Source organism: Nicotiana tomentosiformis, chromosome 6 (genome assembly GCF_000390325.3).
Source record: "Nicotiana tomentosiformis chromosome 6, ASM39032v3, whole genome shotgun sequence".
Taxonomy (NCBI): Eukaryota; Viridiplantae; Streptophyta; class Magnoliopsida; order Solanales; family Solanaceae; genus Nicotiana; species Nicotiana tomentosiformis.
The window spans coordinates 33,216,483-33,240,796 of record NC_090817.1 but is presented as its reverse complement, the minus strand read 5'-3'; the positions used below and the strand labels follow the sequence as shown (position 1 = coordinate 33,240,796).

The 24,314-nt window shown below is 34.9% G+C and overlaps 3 protein-coding genes across 5 annotated transcripts; 1 reads left to right on the top strand and 2 right to left on the bottom strand.

The window, feature by feature from the left end:
- Window positions 1-417: 417 nt before the first annotated feature.
- On the bottom strand, window positions 418-1,952 carry LOC108946727 (uncharacterized). Its single transcript, XM_070178424.1, has 3 exons — window positions 1,164-1,952; window positions 886-1,062; window positions 418-834 (listed from the first exon to the last, which is right to left on the bottom strand). The coding sequence occupies exons 1-3, from the start codon at window positions 1,950-1,952 to the stop codon at window positions 418-420; spliced, it is 1,383 nt and encodes a 460-aa protein (XP_070034525.1).
- Window positions 1,953-13,538: 11,586 nt separating this feature from the next.
- On the bottom strand, window positions 13,539-14,458 carry LOC138893764 (uncharacterized). The gene is made up of 3 exons (XM_070178423.1): window positions 14,267-14,458; window positions 13,734-14,062; window positions 13,539-13,548 (listed from the first exon to the last, which is right to left on the bottom strand). The coding sequence occupies exons 1-3, from the start codon at window positions 14,456-14,458 to the stop codon at window positions 13,539-13,541; spliced, it is 531 nt and encodes a 176-aa protein (XP_070034524.1).
- A 4,220-nt stretch (window positions 14,459-18,678) lies between these two features.
- On the top strand, window positions 18,679-23,288 carry LOC104105777 (probable beta-1,3-galactosyltransferase 4). Of its 3 annotated transcripts, none has more exons than XM_009614165.4 (11): window positions 18,679-19,041; window positions 20,057-20,117; window positions 20,236-20,303; window positions 20,413-20,624; window positions 20,726-20,789; window positions 21,132-21,204; window positions 21,311-21,431; window positions 21,530-21,617; window positions 21,709-21,834; window positions 21,919-22,028; window positions 22,901-23,288. In XM_009614165.4, exons 1-11 carry the CDS (start codon window positions 18,917-18,919, stop codon window positions 23,047-23,049), a joined length of 1,197 nt encoding a protein of 398 aa, XP_009612460.1. In that variant the 5' UTR covers window positions 18,679-18,916; the 3' UTR covers window positions 23,050-23,288. The 3 variants fall into 3 exon arrangements, with proteins under 3 accessions (XP_009612460.1, XP_009612461.1, XP_070033359.1); XM_009614166.4 differs by having other exon boundaries at window positions 22,962-23,148; XM_070177258.1 differs by lacking the exon at window positions 21,919-22,028 and having other exon boundaries at window positions 22,901-23,148.
- The last annotated feature ends 1,026 nt before the right edge of the window (window positions 23,289-24,314 follow it).

Sequence of the window (24,314 nt, the reverse complement as noted above, 5' to 3'; positions counted from 1 at the left end):
TAATGAGGAAAGGGGTGAATAAGGGCTCTTTTGGTCCAAGCAGGCATTATACGGTTTTTTATGTGAAGGAGCAAGTTCCCTAGCAACAGTTACTTATTCAGGAAAAACTTTATTTTTCTGTTGAGACTGAATTCTGGCCTTACAGTTTTCTTTAAAGTGCCCAGTGTTACCACAGTGAGTGCAAAGCCAATTGTCAGGTACAGTAATATACTTGCTATGAGGGTTGTAGGGAGTCTTTTCCCTTTGGAACCTGATTCCCTGCCTGTTTCCCCCATTGTTTGTGTATAAGGCAGTGATAGCATTAGAGGACCAGGCCCACTTAAGTAATTTTTCAAGATCACTCTTCACTCTTCTTAGTTCTTCCTGAAGTTGTTTGTTTTTCTCAAGCTCAGCACACAAACTAGATTTCACTGATCTTTACTCATTTTTAAGCATAAGGTGTGCCTCACTTGCAACTTCCTTTCCCTTTTTAGTATTCACAGGCCTATTTTCCCTTCTTAGTTCCTCAATTGTTTCCTTTAGGTCTACAACTACTACCAAATCTCTCTCGTGCTCTATGTTTGCAATTCTCTCAGTCAAGGTATCTTTTTCCCTTTTTAAACTCCCAATGGTCTCTCTTAGATCACCCGCAACCACCACTAGATCATCTCTCTCGTATTCTATTTCTCCTAGTTCCGTGGTTAGTGCATTTTTATCATTAATGAGACTGTGATAAGCATCGATTAAAATATTTTCCAAAGATATAATCTTCTTTTGAGAATAGGATTTCAAATTTCTTTGAACATCTAGAAGGTTTACCTCATCATCATCGTCGCCATCTCCATCATCATCAGACTACGCCATCAAGGTAAAAATAGAGTCATACTCAGCTGCTTCACTTTCCACTGCCATCATAGAGCTGTCACCTTGCCCATCATCTTCTCTGGATTCGCTGGAAGAGTCTCCCCATGCAACAAGAGCCTGTTTCACAACGTTGTCAGCAGCGTCTTTTCTTTTGAATCTTTTGTCAGGAACCTGGTTTCTCTTGGCTACTTTGTTAGTGTTGTGTTTGTATTGATCGTGCTTGAGAAGAGGGCAATCCTTGATGAAGTGTCCTGGCTTGCCGCACTTATAACATAGGTCATAACCTTTTGTCTTGCTGGAGCTGCCCTTTTTCGGAATACCTCTATTTTGCGGACCGTCTTCTGAAATCTCTTTGTCAAGTAAGCCATATCAGCATCTTCACTACTTGATTCATTGTTGTCTATCTTGAGTACCAGGTTATTCTTCCTTTTGGGCTCTCTTCTCTCATGATCCTTTTTCTTTTTCATTTCGTAAGTCTTTAAATTTCCAACCAGCTCGTCTATGGTCAGTGTCTGCAAATCCTTCGCCTCAGTGATAGCATTTACCTTACTTTCCCAAGAGCTGGGAAGCACGCTTAGAATCTTTCTTACAAGATTATTTCTGGGAATGATTTCACCAAGAGAGTGCAGCTCATTGATGATGGAAGTGAATCGAGTATGCATATCTTGAATGAATTCATCGTCCTTCATTCTGAAGAGCTCATATTCAGTGGTGAGCATGTCAATCTTGGATTGCTTCACTTGAGTGGTTCCCTCGTGAGCAGTCTGTAGAGCTTCCCATATTTCTTTTGCAGATTGACAAGCAGATATCATGTTGTATTCATCAGGACCTATTCCACAAACTAGAATTTTCTTAGCATGAAAATATTTCTCAATGGCTTTTCGATCAGCATCATTGAACACCTTTCTTGTCTTAGGAACTGTCACGGCTGGATCTCCAACCTTCTTTGTAGGGACAAAGGTACTGTCACATATAACGCCCCACAACTCGGAGTCTTCAGCCATGATGAAGTCGTGCATCCTTGTATTCCACCATCCGTAGTATTGACCATTGAACCTAGGTGGCCTGTAAGTAGACTGACCTTCTTCGAAGTTTGGTAGAGCAACCATGAGGATCCTTTCTAGGTGTTAGCCTGATAAAAAGAACCTGTTCTTATACCAATTGATAGAATTTAAGGGTCCACCAAACTATATAGAGAACCAGGTTCTCCATTAGTTCCCACAGAACATACGCACACAGCAGTAAGTAAATGGCATAATGGAGTTTTACATGAAAACTTTTCGGCTCAATGGGATTAAAAATCACGACCTACCCTTGTAGGATTTCAACTTCACTACTGAGCAACTTTAGATTACAACCTATTGTAACCTAGGAATTAACCTCTTAATCCCTCACTAACTTGTAACACTATATTACAAGCCACTTTGTAATAACTCTATTACAAAGACTTTGCAACTCGACTAACTCTAGCCAAGGCACAAACACAAGGGTTTATGATTTACAAAGATTTCCTATACAATGCTTCTAACTAAGCTAAGTAGGAATTACAAGTAGAGTGCTTTAACAAAGGTACAACACAACTAAGGACATGTAATAACTTCAATACATGGAATTGGTCCTTGGTTATGTTGTTCTTCGTTCTTGATGCCCTTGAGGATCACTTGCAGGATTGACACAGACTTGAGAGAATGCTTGATGAGTTCCTGAATGTGTAAGTCATTTGTTTTTCCTTTGCTTGATGTTAATATCTCATTTATGACATCACTTGGATGATGCAAGCAAGTTATGTAAAGGGCATTCCATATAAAGTTGACTGCTGCACTGTTCCTGTACTGTAGCGTGTTCAGGCAGCAACTTTACAGCTGTGAAGTTGACTTTGTACAGTCACCTCGGGAGCTGGTAGCGACCTGTTCCCTCTGTTGTTCCTTTGACTCTCAAGAGTTGAATAGTGTTCCCAATTGGAAACTTGTTGATCTTGAGTTATTGAGGATGTGTAACAAGTTCCTTATCTGGTTCTTAACAGTATATTTGTTAGATCATCAAAACATAACAGGGATACACATATAACCTATCAAAATGGTTCCTCCTTGAAATATATAAAAATGTTTCTTTTGGAACAAGCTTGCCTGACCACCTTTGAGTTCCATATACTGCATTGTTTTATATCATACCGTACTATTTCATTTTTTATCTGTTCCTAAAGAGAATATCATATTTTTATATTTAAAAATAATTTGACTTTAAATTTATTTATTTATTTTTAATGTCATAATTTTATAAGCACAAATATGTCAAGTTTTATATAAAAACATAAAATTCAAATATCTTTCTTTCTTTCTTAAATTATTTCTTTCTTCAATTATGCGCTCAAAAATATTGGTTTACATAAAGCAAAATGGGTGGACTTCAAGCAGCTGTTGTATTACTTTATTTTGGATAATAAAAGCACGTTTCTTTTCCTCTAATTTTTCCTTCCAAGGCACTGATGTTCGGCCAAAAATGCATATATTTATCTATTGTTGCCTCACATTCTAGTACTTTTAATCATCTCTTGAGCATTAATTATATTATATTATACTTAATATTATATTTTAACTGTGTAGGAATAAAACGATGTGAAGATGACGAGAAGTGGAGCAAAATTGGATAAAACGAGGAAGAAAAAGAAAGAAAATTAAAAGAATAAAAAAAAGGGGACACCCTTTGGGTTTTGTCCCCCCAAGTGAAAGATAAAGAATTGCAATTGAAATCAAACAAGTAAAGAAAACATGGCCAGCACAAGAATTGAAAGCGGGAACGTGAAAATTACTGGACTCAGCGCCAACGCGAGGCACTACCCTGGATGCTGGGTGACGGGATTTTCCTACTTCTCCGGGGACAAGGTTATTTCGGTCCTACACGGTTCTAACTCATATAAAAGTGGTCCTAAACCTAATTTGGAGGATATCTAACATACTTTGAAGGAGAATTCACGTGGAGGAACTCATACCATGCTTTGGAGGAGGCTTCTAACTAGTTTTTCTTCTCTTCCTTTCCTTTAATCTCATAGTTTATTAGTTCTAGAGTTTTGGGTGCTATATGAACGTTGTAGTTTGAAACTTGAATTGTTCTTATTATTTTATCATTTTGGTTTATTTATTCAATCTTGTACTTAATTATTTGATTGCTTGATCACCAATTGAATACTATCTACGAATCTAGGATTGAACTCGGGAGAGGGAATTTTAGATTGCATATAAGATTGAGTAGAGTGAGATCTTGAACTCGAGCATCGGGAACGGATTTGCGGTTAGGATAGGAATATACCTAATCGCCTTTCTTGGTTACTATATAGGAATTATTAATACTTTTTTGTTAATTCTAATTCCATAGGAATATAGGCGTTAGGTTAGCTTGAATAGACGAGTAGTACTTCGGGATAAGGCTACGAGTAATATTAACCCTGTCAATCAATAAAGTAGATACATTAATTAGACAATTTGGATAGAAAACTCAACGAGATTGTTAGCTAACCCATAGCTCTAGAATATTTCCCCTCATTGAATTCATCTCTAAGATTACAGAGTTGTTTCCTTTAATTTCATAGTTTACTATTCTAGATTAGTTTTAGTTAAATATTCATACTTTAGAAAATTTCTTGAGTAGATTAATTGTCTTAGTTTAATTTAGTAAATAGTTAATCACAACTCCTTGTAGGTACGATATCTAGATGTAAAATCCTATATTACTTGTCGACCACGTATACTTGCGTGTGTGTTTGGGAGCAATAAGTTTTTGGCACCGTTGCCGGGGACTTAGAAATTAACTATTCTACTAGATTAGATTTTTACTTTTTGTCTATTCAAGTTTTATTTATTTATTTTATCTTAGTTTAATATTTTATTATCTTTGTTCACATGGCATCTTGGAATGAGAATTGGTCGAATATTAGTTATTCTTATTTTGGTGATCTATGTCCATATTGTGGAGGACCACACTTGTGGCAAAATTGTGAATCTCAATCTTATGAGTGGAATTTTTGTAATTTGTGTGGTTGTCAAGGTGATCATTGGGATGGTTGTCCTAATTCTTATTATCCTTCTCAGAGCTCTTATTATGATGTTTCTAATAATGTTTATGAGTTTGATAGTAGCAATGAAGTGGAGGATGAGGAACGTGATGCCCGTATTATGGACATGATGAGGCAAGTAGCCGAGCAACAAGATGAAAATCAAAAGGCTATACAAAGAATTAGTGCAACAATCATGAGAATGAAGGCTGAGGCGGACGGAGTGGCTAAAAGGTGCGAGTTCCCACAAGAAGATAATTTTGAAGAAGCAGATATAGTGAGCCAATCTTGGCTAGAGGAACAAGCTCAACTAATAAAATCTCATAAGTTTCTTCGTGATGGTCTTTCAAATATAAAAGAACAACTAATAGAAAGAAGAACTGAGTTCATGCAAGAGATAGACCAATTTGTCTCAGATATCCATGAGCTGCAAGCTAAATTGAATTAAAAGGTTGAGGCGTCTGATGCCCTACAGCCAATTATTGTGGATACTGGCCAGCTTGTGGAGCAAAAAGAGGAATTTCAACTATTCGACCAAAACTTTGTTGATGATGCCAAGGTTGACGAAGTGTGTAAAAGTGAGGATGTCAAAAGTGAAGCGATTCTACAGTTGGAGTGCATTGGACCTCATTCTAACCATTTTTCAACATTATGCTTGGTTGGTGACACGAGAATTGATCTATTCAATCATATGGAGGAGTCAATGGATGGGGAACAAAGTGCATATATTCTGAAATTTACAATGTCAAGGAAACAAAATGACATCTCTCACTTAAAGGCCAAGAAATGCAAGATGCGATGCCTATTGCTTGGTTCCTTTATTTTCACACCACCGCCCCAAGAATGTGACAGAAAAGTTGATGCAAAATTGGGGGTGCAATTTATATCCTCAAAGTGGAAGGAAAAGTCATGAAAGTGATAGCGTCGTTCCGCGACGTTAAATCAAGCGCTTGTTGGGAGGCAACCCAATTTTATTTTTTCTTTTTATTTTTGTTTTTTAATTTTTTTTAATTGTGTTATCTTTGTAGTGCTATTTTTGTATTTTGTAGGAGTAGGAGCATGGAGTCAAAGGCAATAGGCGAGTGCAAAAGCGAGCAGGCGATTGAAACTGAGTGTGAGGTGCCTCCACAACGGATCATATCTGGGAGAAGTCTGAGTATACCGTGAGCTGCTAATGCTTAGGCCTTTGGCCTACCAGGGAGTCTCTTTTACCCTCTTGTTATTTATTGTATGCATAGAGGACATTGCACAATTTTAAGTGTGGGAGTGAGGAGATTGTCTGGGTGATTTTCTGTGCTATCTTAGCTTAGTTGTAGTACTCGTTCTTAGTGTAGTAGTTTTTGTTAAAAAGAAAAAAAGAAAAAAAATGAAAAAAAATCAGAAAATTGGAACTTTTCCTGATGATGGATTTTATGGACAGCTTTCTTGAGGGATTAAGGTCCAACAAAAAAAAATACAAAAAAATATTCTTTTTGTTCTAGTTAGTTTTAGCTAGGTAATAATCCCCTTGGTTTTTCTTTGTGCATCGGTTCTTTTTCAGGGGATGTAACTTGAACCGGATAAACTTTTTTTTTTTAGGAGAAGAAAAAGAGGAAGAAGAAAACTTTTGTGCCTTGTTTGATACTAGCATATTTAGGCCTGAGCTTGAGTAGTATTTGAGCCTGTAGCCTTTTGTTTGGAAGCCGTATTTTTGCCTTGATTCTTTTGTTGAATCTCTAGCTTTTGCACCCTACTTCCTTGAGCACTGTTGCATTGACTATGATATTAATTGATAAATTTAAAGAAAGGGATGATTAAATAAAAAATGGTGACCAACGATAACTACAAAGTGATGAAAAGGCCTTCTTGAAAAGAATGTGACAGGAAAAAAAAACAAGAAAATGAAAAAAATATTAATCGTTCTTGATATGAGGGAAGTACATGTGAAACAATTGATGAAGAGAGGGCTGAAAAATAAAGTAAAGAGTAGAAAATAATGGGTGATGAGGTCTAAGAGTGCAAAGTGCTTAGGAAAATGTAAGCCACTATTATATAATTCTCCTACCCGTCCCTTAGCCAACATTACAACCCGTTAAAGTCCTATTTGATTCTATTCAAGCATACTTAATTAGTAGAGATGTACATAATGGGCAAGCCTATGGTTCTTTGTGCATACATGTGAGTCTTAGTGAGTGCAAGAGTTATTCTTTGATGCTAAGTCCTTAAATTATATTCATTCTTTGATTTGAGTGTATGGACTATTTATTCTTGTGAGGGCACTTGTTTCATGATAGATAGGTGATGTTATTAGCTTTTTTGACAGAGTAGGTGAGCGAGCTTAAATTTGGTAAGTTAGAGTCCATCTCTGAGGTTAGGAGGTTAGAAGTTTGTTGTTTGTTTGTGACTTGTATATCTTGCACAATGATCAGGAAGCGTATATCCGATGGTTTGAGTTGCTATAGAGTCTAATTGTTAGTATCAACCGAAGTGGTGGTATTTTTAGGCGTGATTTTTTTAGAGTGATTCTAATGCTTACTCGAGGACGAGCAAGAGTTTAAGTGTAGAGTTGTGATGTTCGGCCAAAAATGCATATATTTATCTATTGTTGCCTCACATTCTAGTACTTTTAATCATTTCTTGAATGCTAATTATATTACTTTATACTTAATATTATATTTTAACTGTGCAGAAATAAAACGGTGTGAAGATGAAGTGAAGTTGAGCAAAATTGGATAAAACACGGAAGAAAAAGAAAGAAAATTAAAAGAATAAAAAAAAGGGGGACACCCTTTGGGTTTTGTCCACAGGTGGAAGACAAAGAATTGTAATTGAAATCAAACAAGTAAAGAAAACCTGGCAGCGCAAGAATTGAAAGAGGGAACGTGAAAACTTTACTGGACTCAGCGCCAGGGCCAGCGCGAGGTGCTGCCCTGGACGCTGGGTGACGGAATTTTTCTACTTCTCCCGGGACAAGGTTGAACTTTCACTCTAAGTTCAGGACCAATTGTCCTTAACTTATGAGCTTGTTACTCTAAGTTCATGACTAATTGTTCTTTAATTTATGAGCTAGTAAGTCTAAGTTCAGGACCAAGTGTCCTTAACTTTTGAACTTGTAACTGTAAGTTTTGGACTACATGTCCTTAACTTTTGAATTTGCAACTCTAACTTCAGGGCCAAGTGTCCTTAATTTTTGAACTTCCACTCTAAGTTTAGGACCAATTGTCCTTAACTTATACGCTTGTTACTCTAAGTTCATGACTAATTGTCCTTTAATTTATGAGCTAGTAAGTCTAAGTTCAGGACCAAGTGTCCTTAACTTTTGAACTTGCAACTGTAAGTTAAGGACATCCTGTCCTTAACTTTTGAATTTGCAACTCTAACTTCAGGACCAAGTGTCCTAAATTTTTGAACTTCCACTCTAAGTTCAGGACCAATTATCCTTAACTTATGCACTTGTTACTCTAAGTTCATGACTAATTGTCCTTTAATTTATGAGCTAGTAAGTCTAAGTTCAGGACCAAGTGTCCTTAACTTTTGAACTTGTAACTGTAAGTTAAGGACATCATGTCCTTAAATTTTGAATTTGCAACTCTAACTTCGGGACTAAGTGTCCTAAACTTATGACCTTGTTACTGTAAGTTCAAGAATAAGTGTCTTTAATTAGGAATTGAGAACTAACTTATAAACTTTCTAACTTTGATATTTTCAAAATTTTCAGGGGACAAACTGATATATATGCTGAGGATAATGGTGTGAGAATGAATCCATATAAATTGTACCATCAAAAAATCAGTAGAAAAATGTTCTTCCTTGTGCTTGCAGATAGTAGCTTTGTACGTTATGATAAGGTTTGATAATTCACAAGGCATTTGTAAGTCCTGGTTTTGAACAGATTATAGCATACTTAATGGTTACATCATTGGTTGCAATTGGGGAAATTCTTTACTTACCCTATAATGGTGACCAGAAGGTGACATGGAGTGAAGCCTGCAGTTCTTATGGAGAATTCTATAGTAGACTGAAGCTGGTTTTGGTTCTCCATGCCATCACACATAAGTTTTGAGATTGTAAGTCTAAGTTCAGGACTAACTGTCCTTAACTTTTTAAATTGTAACTGTAAGTTAAGGACTACCTGTCCTTAATTTTTGAATTTTCAACTCTAACTTCAGGACCAAGTGTCCTTAATTTTTGAACTTCCACTCTAAGTTCAAGACCAATTGTCCTTAACTTATGAGCTTGTTACTCTAAGTTCAGGACTTTAATTTATGCGCTTGTAAGTCTAAGTTCAGGACCAAATGTCCTTAACTTTTGAACTTGTAACTGTAAGTTAAGGACTACCTGTCCTTAATTTTTGAATTTGTAACTCTAACTTCAGGACCAAGTGTCCTTAATTTTTGAACTTCCACTCTAAGTTCAGGACCAATTGTCCTTAACTTATGAGCTTGTTACTCTAAGTTCATGACTAATTGTCCTTTTATTTATGAGCTAGTAAGTCTAAGTTCCGGACCAAGTGTCCTTAACTTTTGAACTTGTAACTATAAGTTAAGGACTACATGTCCTTAACTTTTGAATTTGCAACTCTAACTTCAGGACCAAGTGTCCTTAATTTTTGAACTTCCACTCTAAGTTGAGGACTAATTGTCCTTAACTTATACGTTTGTTACTCTAAGTTCATGACTAATTGTCCTTTAATTTATGAGCTAGTAAGTCTAAGTTCAGGACCAAGTGTCCTTAACTTTTGAACTTGTAACTGTAAGTTAAGGACTTCCTGTCCTTAACTTTTGAATTTGCAACTCTAACTTCAGGACCAAGTGTCCTTAATTTTTGAACTTCCACTCTAAGTTCAGGACCAATTGTCCTTAACTTATGCGTTTGTTACTCTAAGTTCATGACTAATTGTCCTTTAATTTATGAGCTAGTAAGTCTAAGTTCAGGACCAAGTGTCCTTAACTTTTGAACTTGTAACTGTAAGTTAAGGACATCCTGTCCTTAAATTTTGAATTTGCAACTCTAACTTCAGGACCAAGTGTCCTAAACTTATGACCTTGTTACTGTAAGTTCAGGACCAAGTGTCCTTAATTAGGAATTGAGAACTAACTTACAAACTTTCTAACTTTAATATTTTCAAAATTTTCAGGGGAAAAACTGATATATATGCTGAGGATAATAGTGTGATAAAGAATCCATATAAATTGTACCATCAAAAAATCAGTAGAAAAATGTTCTTCCTTGTGCTTGCAGATAGTAGCTTTGTACTTGATGATAAGGTTTGATAATTCACAAGGCATTTGTTAGTCCTGATTTTGCACAGATTGTAGCATACTTAATGGTTACATCATTGGCTGCAATTGGGGAAATTCTTTACTTATCCTATAATGGTGACCAGAAGTTGACATGGAGTGAAGCCTGCAGTTCTTATGGAAAATTCTGTAGTAGACTGAAGCTGGTTTTTGTTCTCCATGCCATCACACATAAGTTTTGAGATTGTAAGTCTAAGTTCAGGACTAACTGTCCTTAATTTTTAACTTATAACTGTAAGTTAAGGACTACCTGTCCTTAATTTTTGAATTTGCAACTCTAACTTCAGGACCAAGTGTCCTTAATTTTTGAACTTCCACTCCAAGTACAAGATCAATTGTCCTTAACTTATGAGCTTGTTACTCTAAGTTCAGGACTTTAGTTTATGAGCTTGTAAGTCTAAGTTCAGGACTAAGTGTCCTTAACTTTTGAACTTGTAACTGTATGTTAAGTACTACCTGTCCTTAATTTTTGAATTTGCAACTCTAGCTTCACGACCAAGTGTCCTTAATTTTTGAACTTCCACTCTAAGTACAAGATCAATTGTCCTTAACTTATGAGCTTGTTACTCTAAGTTCAGGACTTTAATTTATGAGCTTGTAAGTCTAAGTTCAGGACCAAGTGTCCTTAACTTTTGAACTTGTAACTGTATGTTAAGGACTACCTGTCCTTAATTTTTGAATTTGCAACTCTAACTTCAGGACCAAGTGTCCTTAATTTTTGAACTTCCACTCTAAGTTCAGGACCAATTGTCCTTAACTTATGCGCTTGTTACTCTAAGTTCATGACTAATTGTCCTTTAATTTATGAGCTAGTAAGTCTAAGTTCAGGACCAAGTGTCCTTAACTTTTGAACTTGTAACTGTAAGTTAAGGATATCCTGTCCTTAACTTTTGAATTTGCAACTCTAACTTCAGGACCAAGTGTCCTTAATTTTTGAACTTCCACTCTAAGTTCAGGACCAATTGTCCTTAACTTATGCGCTTGTTACTCTAAGTTCATGACTAATTGTCCTTTAATTTATGAGCTAGTAAGTCTAAGTTCAGGACCAAGTGTCCTTAACTTTTGAACTTGTAACTATAAGTTAAGGACATCCTGTCCTTAAATTTTGAATTTGCAACTCTAACTTCAGGACCAAGTGTCCTAAACTTATGACCTTGTTACTGTAAGTTCAGGACCAAGTGTCCTTAATTAGGAATTGAGAACTAACTTATAAACTTTCTAACTTTGATATTTTCAAAATTTTCAGGGGATAAACTGATATATATGCTGAGGATAATGGTGTGAGAAAGAATCCATATAAATTATACCATCAAAAAATCAGTAAAAAAATGTTCTTCCTTGAGCTTGCAGATAGTAGCTTTGTACTTGATGATAAGGTTTGATAATTCACAAGGTATTTGTTTTCTTTCTTCTTAATTTATTATTTTTTATTTATTTATGACTGATGGATTTTTTTTCTTTTTTTTTTCCTTTTTATGAAGCATATTGGCGTTGCCCTGTATTATTTGAGAAAGAAGGAATGCTACCACCCTTGCGCCCATCATTTTCGTTGCACAACTACAGATATACTTTTTGATAACTATATGCTAATTGTTTATAAGAATTTCAATGAAGATGCTTCAGATTTATTTTGGTGTGATGATAATCAGTTGGTTCTCACACCATATGTGTGGGGTGACAATCATAGATGTGGAATTGCTTGGACAGAGGTTGACAAAATCTTTTTTCCATGTCGGCTTCCTTCAGAAGATAATGATGTTGTGACACATTTCCTTTTGGGGGTATTGGACTTGAATGAGAGAAAGATTGATGTGTACTATTCCACATATAGTGAGCCATATGAGCAAGGAATGAAACACATTGAAATGTATGCACGTATGATCCCCCACTTGCTAAAGTTCTCACAGTTTGAGAAAAATCACAAGTCTTTTGGAAATGCATTCAACAAATTTGATATTCAGTGGCAAAGATCACCACACCAAACTGGATCGTACGTGTTGTCATTTGCTATATAATTTATATGTACTTTAGATTTATTTTATTAAAGATATTGTTTAATTGACTCTATATTTTTCTTAGGACTGATTGTGGTGCATTCCTAATCAAGTATGTGGAGTTGTTGATGATAGAAAAGGATGTGGAGAAATTCCAACCTGAGGACATATCAAACTTCAGAAAAGAACTTGCAGCAAATCTTTGGGCACATAGAGAGTGGAAAAGAAATTTTGGTTATGATACACCACCAGAAAATGTCGGCGATGACTATGATAGTGAAAATGAAACTTCCTACCCAAAAGAGCTGTAGTGTAATTGTAAAAAAAGTCAGCTGTAGTGAAATTAATATAAAATTGCTGTAAAGAATCCATATGAATTCTGAAATATCCTGTTAATTTTCATAAGGCACTTTATTTTGTTTGCATAGCATAATATTTTGGTCACAGCTATGCTAAATTACAGTTTCAGCAGTAATATGAAGGCATCGTGTTATTAATTTCTTTCTTTCTGTTAACTATTGATTTGTCCATTTTTTCACAGTTTTAAAGGGTCAATCTTTGATTAAATTGTCTTGAAGTTTTTAGAAATTCAAAGCAACACACATTGATTGTTGTAGAACTTCAGAATCTGTTAACTACATCCTTATTTGTTGAAGGATGAAAATAATATTCAAGACATATTTTTTAAATGTGCTAAACTTCTGGAATATAACTGAGATTTTCAGAAGTTAAGGATATTTTAGAAATTTATGTCCTATATATTAGATTCATACTTCAAATGTTCAGGACGTTTCAAAAAATTATATCCTGAAGTCTACTTGTACCAATCTCATTTTAAAAATAAGATGTAGCAAGCTGCAGATGTCAATTTTATAACTACTGATTTGTCCATTTTAAATTGCCAGTTTTTTATTAAATCTGTAGAGATATAGCAAAAGATACATTGATTGTTGTAGAACTTCAGGACATTATGTTCATAAACGTCCTGATTTGTTAAAGGATGAAAATAATATTCAGGACATATTTTTCTAAAATGTCCTGAACTTCTGAAAATCTAGATTAATATTTGATTCATACTTGAAATTTTCAGGACTTGTAAAAGATTATGTCCTTAAGTTTTACTTGTACCAATCTTATTTTAAAAATAAAGATGTAGCAAGTTGCAGGCGTCAAATTATATAAAGAAAAGGACTTTCTTGTTTACTTACGGCAAGAATAAAATCCCATAAACAATAATTTGTCCGACAAAGGTAAATTGAACTCCCAGAAAAAGAAAAAGAAACAAAGAGCAAGTAAGTGCAAAGAAACTTTGAAAATTTAGGAAATCTTTTATATAACCATCTGATAATGTTTACTTGCTCAAATAAAAATAATCTAAATGAATCTAATTTATAGCAAAAACTTAAAAGAGTAGATAAACATAAGTGGATATATCTATTATTCTCTATGCTTCCTTGAAAATGGATGGACTACCGGAGAATATATATACAAGATATTCTATTATGACCAATTCTTCTGCAACGACCACATTTGAATGTTATTTTTGATGATTCGGTAGCTGGAATATGCCTTTTCTTTTGCCTTCTACCAGGCGGAACTTTGAAATCTGGAGGTTTAATAATTTGTGACTTAACACTCTCTGGTACAATCCAAGAATCCGTATGTCCTACAGGATGTATTTGTCTTTCATATGTTTTCAGCCAAGATTCCTTTAAGTACCAGTCCGAGCAGAAATTGGACTTCTTGATATTTCTCTTCTCGATAGCTGCAATTGCATGTATACATGGTAATTCATCAAATTGAAACTGAAAATAATCACATGTTCTTTTGTTTAAGTCCACCAAGAAAGTAATTCCTTCTTTCTCAACTCTAGAACGCCATGAATCAACAGGGAAGACCTTCAAAGTTGAAAAACTATAAGTTAGTACATTATGTTAAATTATCATTAAAATAATAAGCTAAAGTAAGAACATAATACTTACATTTAAAGTAAAAGCTAAATCTATCTTTTTCTTCAATTCCTCTTCTACCCAACAAGAAATGTCATAAAAAGTTCCTTCTGCTTCATTTCTTCTTTCATAAAACCAACGTTATAGCTTCACTTGGATGAAATCCATCATTCTTAATATAGGCAACTCCCTTGCTTCTAATAGCACAGAATTCATTGACTCAACTATGTTTGTTGTGAGCATGTCATATCTTCGTCGTGGACTACAAGAACGTGCCCACCTTTCCGGTGGTTCTTCCATCAAGTAGTCAAAAGTCTTCTTATCAACTTTTGCTATATCTGACATGTATAGATCAAATTCTTTGCGCCTGTATACTCTTGCAGCACTTTGGAAAAGTTTTATGACCTCACATTTCACTTTCCTTCGCTTTAGGTTCTGCTCCAAATGATAGATACAAATCCCATGGTGGCTTTTAGGATATACCTTTGCAATGCCATGTGCAATAGATTGATGCCTGTCCGATAAAAAAATTTAAATTATCACGGCTCCCAATTGCATTGCGAAGCTCACTAAAGTACCACGCATAGGAATTGTTATTTTCAGATTCTGCAATTCCAAAGGCTAGTGGGAATATTTGTTTATTTGCATCCTTTGAAACTGAAATCATTAAAACACCACGATATTTTGACTTCAAAAAAGTTGCATCAACAACAATCACTGGTCTACAATGATTCCAACCAGCTATTGATGATCCATATGCATAAAACATATAAAGAAACCTGCAAATATAGTTTAATAGAAGGTTAAAAATACAGGACACCAAATTTTTAATATTTTCACTGCACATATCAAAGTTAAGAACACAATGTCCTTAACATTTTCAGTGCACACATCAAAGTTAAGGAGAACTTGTCCTTAACTTTTAGAATGCACACATCACAGTTAAGGACACCATGTCCTTAACTTTTACAATATACACATCAAAGTTAAGGACACCATGTCCTTAACTTTTACAATGCACACATCAAAGTTAAGGACACCATGTCCTTAACATTTTTACTGCACACATCAAAGTTAAGGACACCATGTTCTTAACATTTTTACTGCACACATCAAAGTTAAGGACAGCATGTCCTTAACATTTTTACTAGTAAAGGACACTATGTCCTTAACTTTTTTACTGCACACATCAAAGTTAAGGATACCATGTCCTTAACTTTTTCACTACACACATCAAAGTTAAGGACACCATCTCGTTAACTTTTTCACTGCACACATCAAAGTTAAGGACATCATGTCCTTAATATTTTCACTGCATACATCAAAGTTAAGGACACCATGTCCTTAACTTTTACAATGCACACATCAAAGTTAAGGACACCATGTCCTTAACTTTTTCATTGCACACATCCAAGTTAAGGACACCATGTCCTTAATATTTTCACTGCACACATCAAAGTTAAGGACACCATGTCCTTAACTTTTTCATTGCATACATCCAAGTTAAGGACACCATGTCCTTAGCTTTTTCACTACACACATCAAAGTTAAGGATACCATGTCCTTAACATTTTCATTGTACACATCTAAGTTAAGGACACCATGTCCTAAAGTTTATAAAACAGACTAATAAACTCTTTTTGATTATTTACCTGTTGTTGTCGTCTATCTTTATGTTAGTGTATGTTCCCGGATTTTTACTTTTCATCATATACAAGTATGAAGACAATAATTCATAATTCTCTTCAGGAGTTCCTCTTATTAAATCTGAAGCACGATGAATAGCACGCCACGCCTTGTGATAACCAATGTCTAGTCCATGCAATTTTTGTATTTCTGCCATGACAAAGGTTGGTGTAACTTCAAACCTTGGGTCGAAGATTGTCGATAATGTAACCACTAATCAACTTTGAAGTTGCATGCCTTTGATTAGCTTTCATAGTGTTAACTGAGCAGTCATGATTTTTCTCAATCTTTACTATCTTGAATAGTATTGAATCTTTAATTCTGAAAGCACGCACACACCACCCACACCTATCATCATTGCATTTCAATGAATATCTTGTTGAGCTTGATCTAACAATCTTGAATTCAAAATGTCCTTTAATTGCTATATTGGAAAAATAGTTAATTATACTCTTTTTTTGTCAAATATTGATCCCACTTTTATTTCATCCAACGAAGCATTTTCTCTTAATATCGTAGTTGGGGATTCTTTTTGTTTTGAATTTGAGCTTTGTCTAGTTAGTTGAGTAAAGGTTTTTTTAGCAACTTTTTCTATTACCGTTGCACTTTCTAAGACTTGAATACTCAAAGCTTGTTCGTTGTCAATCTCTATAATGCTTTGTCCTTCTACTTGAATAGAACCAAATGTTTGAAGAACCTCTTCAGTTATTGGTTGAGCTTCAACCACATCTATTTCCATTATCTGTTGGAATTTGTCTTGATTGTTTTGTTGAGTTTCTGTATTGACATGTTCAAAGGTGCTTGTAGAATCAAAAACTCTTTCCGAAATATCAATAATAAAACGACAGCCCTTGAAGAGTGAATGACTTATTAGTAACTCTATACATGTGTGAAGATCTAAATCTTTGGATACAAGCATTCCCTTGCTTGTTCCCAGATTGATATCAAACCATATCATTGCTTCAAACTTGTTTCTATCCAATTCAATAACTTCAAAGACCTGGTTAATGAAATCTTCAAATCGAATTTCCTCAGGTACTAGAACAAGCTTTGTTTGATGATCAAGATACTTATTGTCTGCAATCCATCTACCATTAAAAGAAACTATAATATATATTGTATCCATCCTGCAAGTCAAGAAAATGGAAAATTCAGGACATATTTATACAACAATCGTGAAGTTAAGGACAAGATGTGCTAAACTTTATCAATACAAGTTGTAAAACACAGGATACTATGTCCTTAATATTTAGAACAACAATCATGAAGTTAAGGATATCATGTCCTAAACTTTATCAATACAAGTTGCAAATACAGGACACTATGTCCTTAATATTTAGAACAACAGTCATGAAGTTAAGGATATCATGTCCTAAACTTTATCAATACAAGTTGCAAATACAGGACACTATGTCCTTAATATTTACACAGTAGTCATGAAGTTAAGGACATCATGTCCTAAACTTTATTAGTATAGGTTGCAAAAACAGGACACTATGTCCTTATTTTTTACACAGTAGTCATGAAGTTAAGGACATCATGTCCTAAACTTTATTAGTATAGGTTGCAAAAACAGGACACTATGTCCTCATTTTTTACACAGTAGTCATGAAGTTAAGGACATCATGTCCTAAACTTTATCATTACAAGTTGCAAAAACAGGACACTATGTCCTTAACTTTGATGTGTGCAGTCAAAATGTTAAGGACATGATGTCCTTAACTTGGATGTGTGCATTGTAAAAGTTAATGACATGATGTTCTTAACTTTGATGTGTGTATTGTAAAAGTTAAGGACAAGCTGTCCTTAACTTTGATGTGTGCATTGTAAAAGTTAAGGACAAGCTGTCCTTAACTTTGATGTGTGCAGTAAAAAAGTTAAGGACATTGTGTCCTTTCAGTGAAAATGTTAAGGACATGGCATCCTTAATATTTAGAACAACAGTCATGAAGTTAAGGACATCATGTCCTTAACTTTATTAATACAATTTGCAAATACAGGACACTATGTCCTTAATATTTAGAACAACAGTCATGAAGTTAAGGACACCGTGTCCTTAACTTTATTAATACAAGTTGCAAAACACAGGACACTTTATCCTTAATATTTTTTTAGAACAATAGTCATGTTAAGGACACCAAATCCTTAACATTATGTCCTCAATATTTACAGAACAATCACAGAGTTAAGGATGCGATGTCCTTAACGTTATCAATACAGAAAAGAAAAAAAATTAAATTCCTAGCATCTTATTCTTCAGTAACGAAATAAAAATCCACACAAACACACAAAAGCATATAGAGATATCTGAAACTTTAGAACTTACTGTAATTTTATGATGAATTTTGGACGAGAAAGTTGAATTCTGAACTTAGACAAAAAGTTTGAAATCGGAAGAGAAGCTTCTGCAATTTTGGACGATCACAACAATTCTCTGCACGTAAGTTTGCACGTAAGTTTGAACTGCTGCTGATCGTGAATAAGGAGCGTATGTATCAGCGAAATCCTATATAGCAGAAGGGTATTTTCGTCCGGACAGATAAAAGTTTATTAAAGTAATGACTAAACACTAAATATATTTAAAACAATAACTTAAAAGTAAATACATGTGTTATTACTGGCTATACGTGCACATCGCCCGAATTGGGCAGTGTCGTGGTTGTCCATGTATTTGGCCTTTTTTCAATCATCCAATTGGCCACCAAGTTGAAGCTGCCTTTTGTATTAGTAACGTTCACCCACCGACAAAGGCATATGAAGGACATACTGACTGTCAAGGACAAAAAAGAAAAGAGAAACATACATAAATGATAAAAAAAAGAAAAGAAAAAAAAAAGGAAGTGGGTATGGAAGAAGTCGTAAACGCTTATGTGGGTCTTGTATTCCTCAAATTCCACAAAACTGGCAATACCTTCTTCTTCTACTTCACCCCTACTGCTCATTCTCAGTTAATAGTACATAAATCTCAGAAACAATTCAAGGATCCATAAAAAAATTTGTTAGTCACTTCTCTTCTGACATCTTGTTTTGTAAGAGAAAAGCTGTACTAATTGGGTTGAGTTGAGAGTCTAAATGGATATTGCTAATTGAATTAGCTCTATTGAATTGGTTAAGCAAATGAAGAGTACAATGAATTGGAAAAGCAAAAGAGCAGAATCAGCTTTAAAAGTTGTTGCTTCTCGAAATTTGACTATCTTTCTGTGTATTGGCTTCTTCTGTGCTGGAATGCTCTTAACCGACAGGTTCTTTCTTTCATCTTTATATATGCATTTTCATTTCTGCTTTTGATTGGATTATGATCGTTTTGAAGTTTATTAAAGTATTTGTCTTCCTATCTCAATCTTGCTGTTTATGAAAGGTTTAAATTTATATTATTTTTAAATATAGAAAGTTGTCATTAATTTTTTGGACAAATTAGAAATGAAAGTGTTAGAAACAAAGGAAGTTTTTTGGTGTCAGTGTTTGTTATAGTTTGCTGATATGAATTATAATGGGGCTTTAGACTTTGTCTATACAATTTAGGAAATTATAGGTTCCATTTGGGCTATTGGTTTTAAGTATTGAGATGACTACTGTAGCAATGTTTGTAATGATTTAATCTTAAAGTAACTTTGTGACACAGTAAAATGCAAGTCAGTTGTTACGTTTATGCTTTTGTCCTTTGCATGAGGTTGTAGTTTCCTACTTGCACATGAACCGACAAAGGAGCCGATTGTGTGGTATTGAGAAAGTCCAAAAACAAAATCTGTTCTATTGTACATCCATTGTCAATTTCTTCACCGTTCACTGAAGCCGATTGTGTGGTATTGAGACTGTGATTAGAACCTGAAATTGCTAAAATCCGATTTCCTCCCATTGCTTGCAAAACTTTTCTTGTTGCTGTTGGTCTCATCGCTGGTGCATTAGAAGTTAAGCTTATTTCTTAATGGACATTTTCTCTTCCGTGGTCTGATTAGTTGGAGGTGAATGCTTTTCAAGTTTAAGAAAATTTACTGACATGGGTGTTTTAAAACACCACAGCTGTCACTGTCGTTAGCCTAGGTTTTTGCCTCATAACAGACTTGTTATTCCTTGATTTGAATAATGTGGTGTTGAAGTTAGAATGTTTGTTCCAGCTGTGCACTTCTCCGTTGCAACTCTATCCAATTTATTCTTTATGCCATGAGCATATGTGCGTTCACTGTTAATTGCATTAATATGGTTGTAGAATGTGGAGCATATGTGCGTTCACTGTTAATTGCATTAATATGGTTGTAGAATGTGGACAGTGCCTGAAGCTAAAAGCATATCAAGGACAACACAGGTTGATGATCAAAAGGTAGGGTTAGTGCTACAACTGTGAATTTTATGCAAGAAAAGTGGACAGCAATGTAATCTTAAGTAATCTGATATTCAAGCTTGTCGGGAATTAATGACTTTGGTCTTGTTGTTTTTAGCCGAAGGATGTAAAAAGTGAATCCAAGGATATTCTTGGGGAAGTTTCAAGGAAGGATCATGCTATACAGTTAGTTTCTTATGCTTGTTATTCGTAAATTTTACGAGGATCATGTTTTTCGATATAAGTATTGAAAAAGTAAGTGTTGCTTATCACTTTTTTATTTAACAAAATGCAGAACCCTGGATAAAACAATCTCAAATCTGGAGATGGAATTAGCTGCAGCGAGGGCATTGCAGGATTCTATAATGAGTGGTTCTCCAATAACTCAAGATCTGAACATCCCTGAATTAACCAAGAAGAGAAAATATCTAATGGTCATAGGGATAAACACTGCCTTTAGTAGCCGAAAAAGAAGAGACTCAGTTCGTGCTACCTGGATGCCACAAGGTTCTTGACACTTCATTAACAATGTGTCCTGACTTATTTGTGCACATATATTACAACAAGGTGCCTACTGAAAATCTCGTTATTGACTTGTGGTAAAGCAGGTGATAAGCTAAAGAAGCTTGAGGAGGAAAAGGGCATTGTGATTCGGTTTGTAATAGGACACAGGTATGTGACTCAATTAGGTCTGATGTCCTTCAGATATAGTTACCAAGCTTCATGTTGTAGCTGGTAATAATTTGCTGGTATTGGCCAATAATTTTCGTTTTTTCATTCTTCTATTTGTTTCTGTGTTTGGGAGAGGCCACTCCGTGAAAATATTACTTTGATTTTACTACAGAGGGTTCTTTAAGGAATGTGTTGATGATTAAAAAATGTGTTTCATAATTTCTTGTATTGTTCAGAACTCTATAATTATCAAAGATGTTAGGTGGATTATTTATATGTTTCCTACCTATTTTAGGTGTTTGGTTTTTTATATTATTACTCATTTAATCAGCATTTGACCAGTGCAACATCAGGTGGTATTCTTGATAGAGCAATTGAAGCAGAAGAGAAGATGCATGGAGATTTCTTGAGGCTGGTAATGTCAATGCTTTCTTGTCGACTCCTGCCCCTCTTCAAAACAGTGAGAAGGGGAGACAGTTAGTTGTTCCTCAAAAGCTGACATGTCAATTGAATTTCATTAGGAACATGTTGAGGGATACCTTGAACTATCAGCCAAGACAAAGAGCTATTTTACTACTGCTATTGCTCTCTGGGATGCAGATTTCTATGTCAAAGTTGATGACGATGTGCATGTAAATATAGGTAAATGCAGCCTTTATGGATTCTAAATACCATGCTTCTATTGCTACAAGTGAACTGTCTTTGCTTGCACAATTAATCTGCATATATTCAAACTTCAGGAGCGCTGGCGGCAACTCTAGCTAGACATCGCTCAACACCCAGGGTATATATTGGTTGCATGAAATCTGGTCCTGTCCTTGCGCAGAAGTAAGCAGAGTGTTTACTAGAAGTTGTCTGTAAATGCACGCTGAGGAAATTTCCCATAATTATTCCAATTTTTGTCGTCCTTTACTTATAGGGGAGTGAGATATCATGAACCTGAGCATTGGAAATTTGGTGAGGACGGGAACAGGTATTTCCGACATGCAACAGGCCAGCTGTATGCCATCTCAAAAGATTTGGCCACCTATATATCTATAAACCGGTAAGCATTTATTGTTTTCTTATGAACTTGAATTGTTTATTGTTAATCAAATATCATTTTCTTATCTTCAAATAAATTACCTAGGCATATTCTACATAAGTATGCTAACGAGGATGTAACATTGGGATCATGGTTCATTGGATTGGATGTGGAACATATAGATGACCGTAAATTGTGTTGTGGAACTCCACCTGGTAACAACTTCCAACTCCCTATTTCTCAGATGCAGTCAGCCCTAAGATTCACGAAAGTTATGACTTCTTAATCTACATCGACCATTGATGATTGTCAATTTCAGTGTCATCTGCTTCTATCTGTTATTTATCCAATAAGAAAGGGAGAGTCAGTTGATGATTATTCTATGTTCAAAAGGGGTTTTATCATCAGCCTTAAAGTCAATGTTTGATTTATGAGTCAGATATTCTTCAATAACAGAGACAAGAGTGGGTTGCTCTAGTGGTGAGCACCCTCCACTTCCAACCAAGAGGTTGTGAGTTCGAGTCACCCCAAGAGCAAGGTGGGGAGTTGTTGGAGGGAGGGAGCTGAGTGTCTATCGGAAACAGCCTCTCTACTCCAGGGTAAGGGTAAGGTCTGCGTACACACTACTCTCCCCAGACCCCACTAGTGGGATTATACTGAGTTGTTGTTGTTGTTGTATATTCTTCAATAACACTATTGTCCTTCATGATTTTGTGTAAACAAAAAGGCTTTCTTATATTAGAGTTCCATGCCTCTTTTCTTTTTTTTCCGCTTGATATGGAAGTGGAATTATATTGAATGTTGACATTGGGATTATGTCTGAACATGGTTGCGTGCACTTGCTGCTAAGAAATGACTGAAACTGTATACAAAAGTCTTCCAAATATGTTGCTTTATTCCATATGTTTGTAGAAATCACATTTACTGATTTAGCTTTGCTTTTTTCAATAAGCATATCTGGCGGATTCTTGAGTTGCTTCTCTGAGTATATCTCTGACCTCAGTTCTGTTCATAAATCTCCTAATCACCCTATTTGGTCCAAGTTGTGGAGTTGTTTACTCTTGTTTGATTATCTATATTTTAACAGATTGTGAGTTGAAAGCTCAAGCAGGCAACATCTGTGTTGCTTCCTTTGATTGGAGCTGCAGTGGTATTTGCAAGTCTGTAGAGAGGATTAAGGAGGTTCATAGCCGTTGTGGGGAAGGCGAGAATGCTTTGTGGAGCGCCATCTTCTGATATTTCTACATTTCTCCAATATCTGGAGCCTGCAAGTAGATTATAGGGACTCTTTAAAATCTATATCTCCAAGAAGTAAGTATAAATCAGCTTGTAAAATATGAACTGTACATCCATCAACATGTAAAGTCAAGTGTAAACAACCATTCTTTTTAGATCTTAGGAAACTAATAAATGTATTCAACTATATATCAACGAGCCTTTGCTGTTTTCATATATTGTAGTAAAACTTCCTCGGATGACTTTCTAGTTCTTATTTGCAGTGGACATGATTATGGCACTTCATCTTTGCCCCTGTTATAAATTTTCCTTTAATCACAGTTTTTGTAAAATGATATCTTGGTTTGAAACTAAGCTCCCGTTTGGCCATAAATTTTTGGTAACTTTTTTTCAATTTTTTTAAAAACATTGTTCGTTCATGAAATGCACAAGGTAGGGGTAAGGTTTGCGTATACACTATCCTCCCCAGACCCCACAATGTGGGATAATACTGGGTATGTTGTTGTTCGTTCATGAAATATGATTAGTTTTTGAAAAAATTTCAAGTTCCAAAAAACTGGCTTAGGGCAATTTTTGGATGAAATTTTTTCTTTCATTCACAAAAATTTAACTTTTTTTTTTTAATAAAATGCATGTCCAAACACAACTTCAACTTGTAAAAATTATTTTTCAACACAACTTTAAATTTTTTTTTTCAAGTTTCAACCAAATTTATGTCCAAATATAAATATATTTTGGCCTATCAATTGCTTCGTTATTTCATTTCATCCTCATCCATGAGATTGAAGTTGTCACAAAATATCTCTGAAATATATGAACCTGCAGTGGTTGGGAGACCTTTCTTACATTATCTGATTCTCTATGCTATTGGTCTTGCCAAGAATATGGCCTACACTAAGGACCGTTTAGTCATAGATTTTGCCAAAATAAACTTGGGTTTTATTTGGCAAACACATGTTTGGCCATAGATTTTGCCTATATTTTGGTTAAATTCCAAAATCCCAAATCTCAAATCTCAAAACCAGCTCAATAGCTGGTTTTTTGCCAAAATATCACTATTATATTTTTTAAAAATTGCCCCAAACTTTTATATTTTATAAAAGAGCCCACCATTTATTATTTTATAACGATGTTGCTTCGTCTTCTCGGTCATCTGATAGTGTATCATGTAGTTCATTATAAAAATGATAATTTTGTATCAAATTTATTTATGTTCAGGACTATGGTTTGCTATAATATAATGAATGTTATTGATAATGGTACTG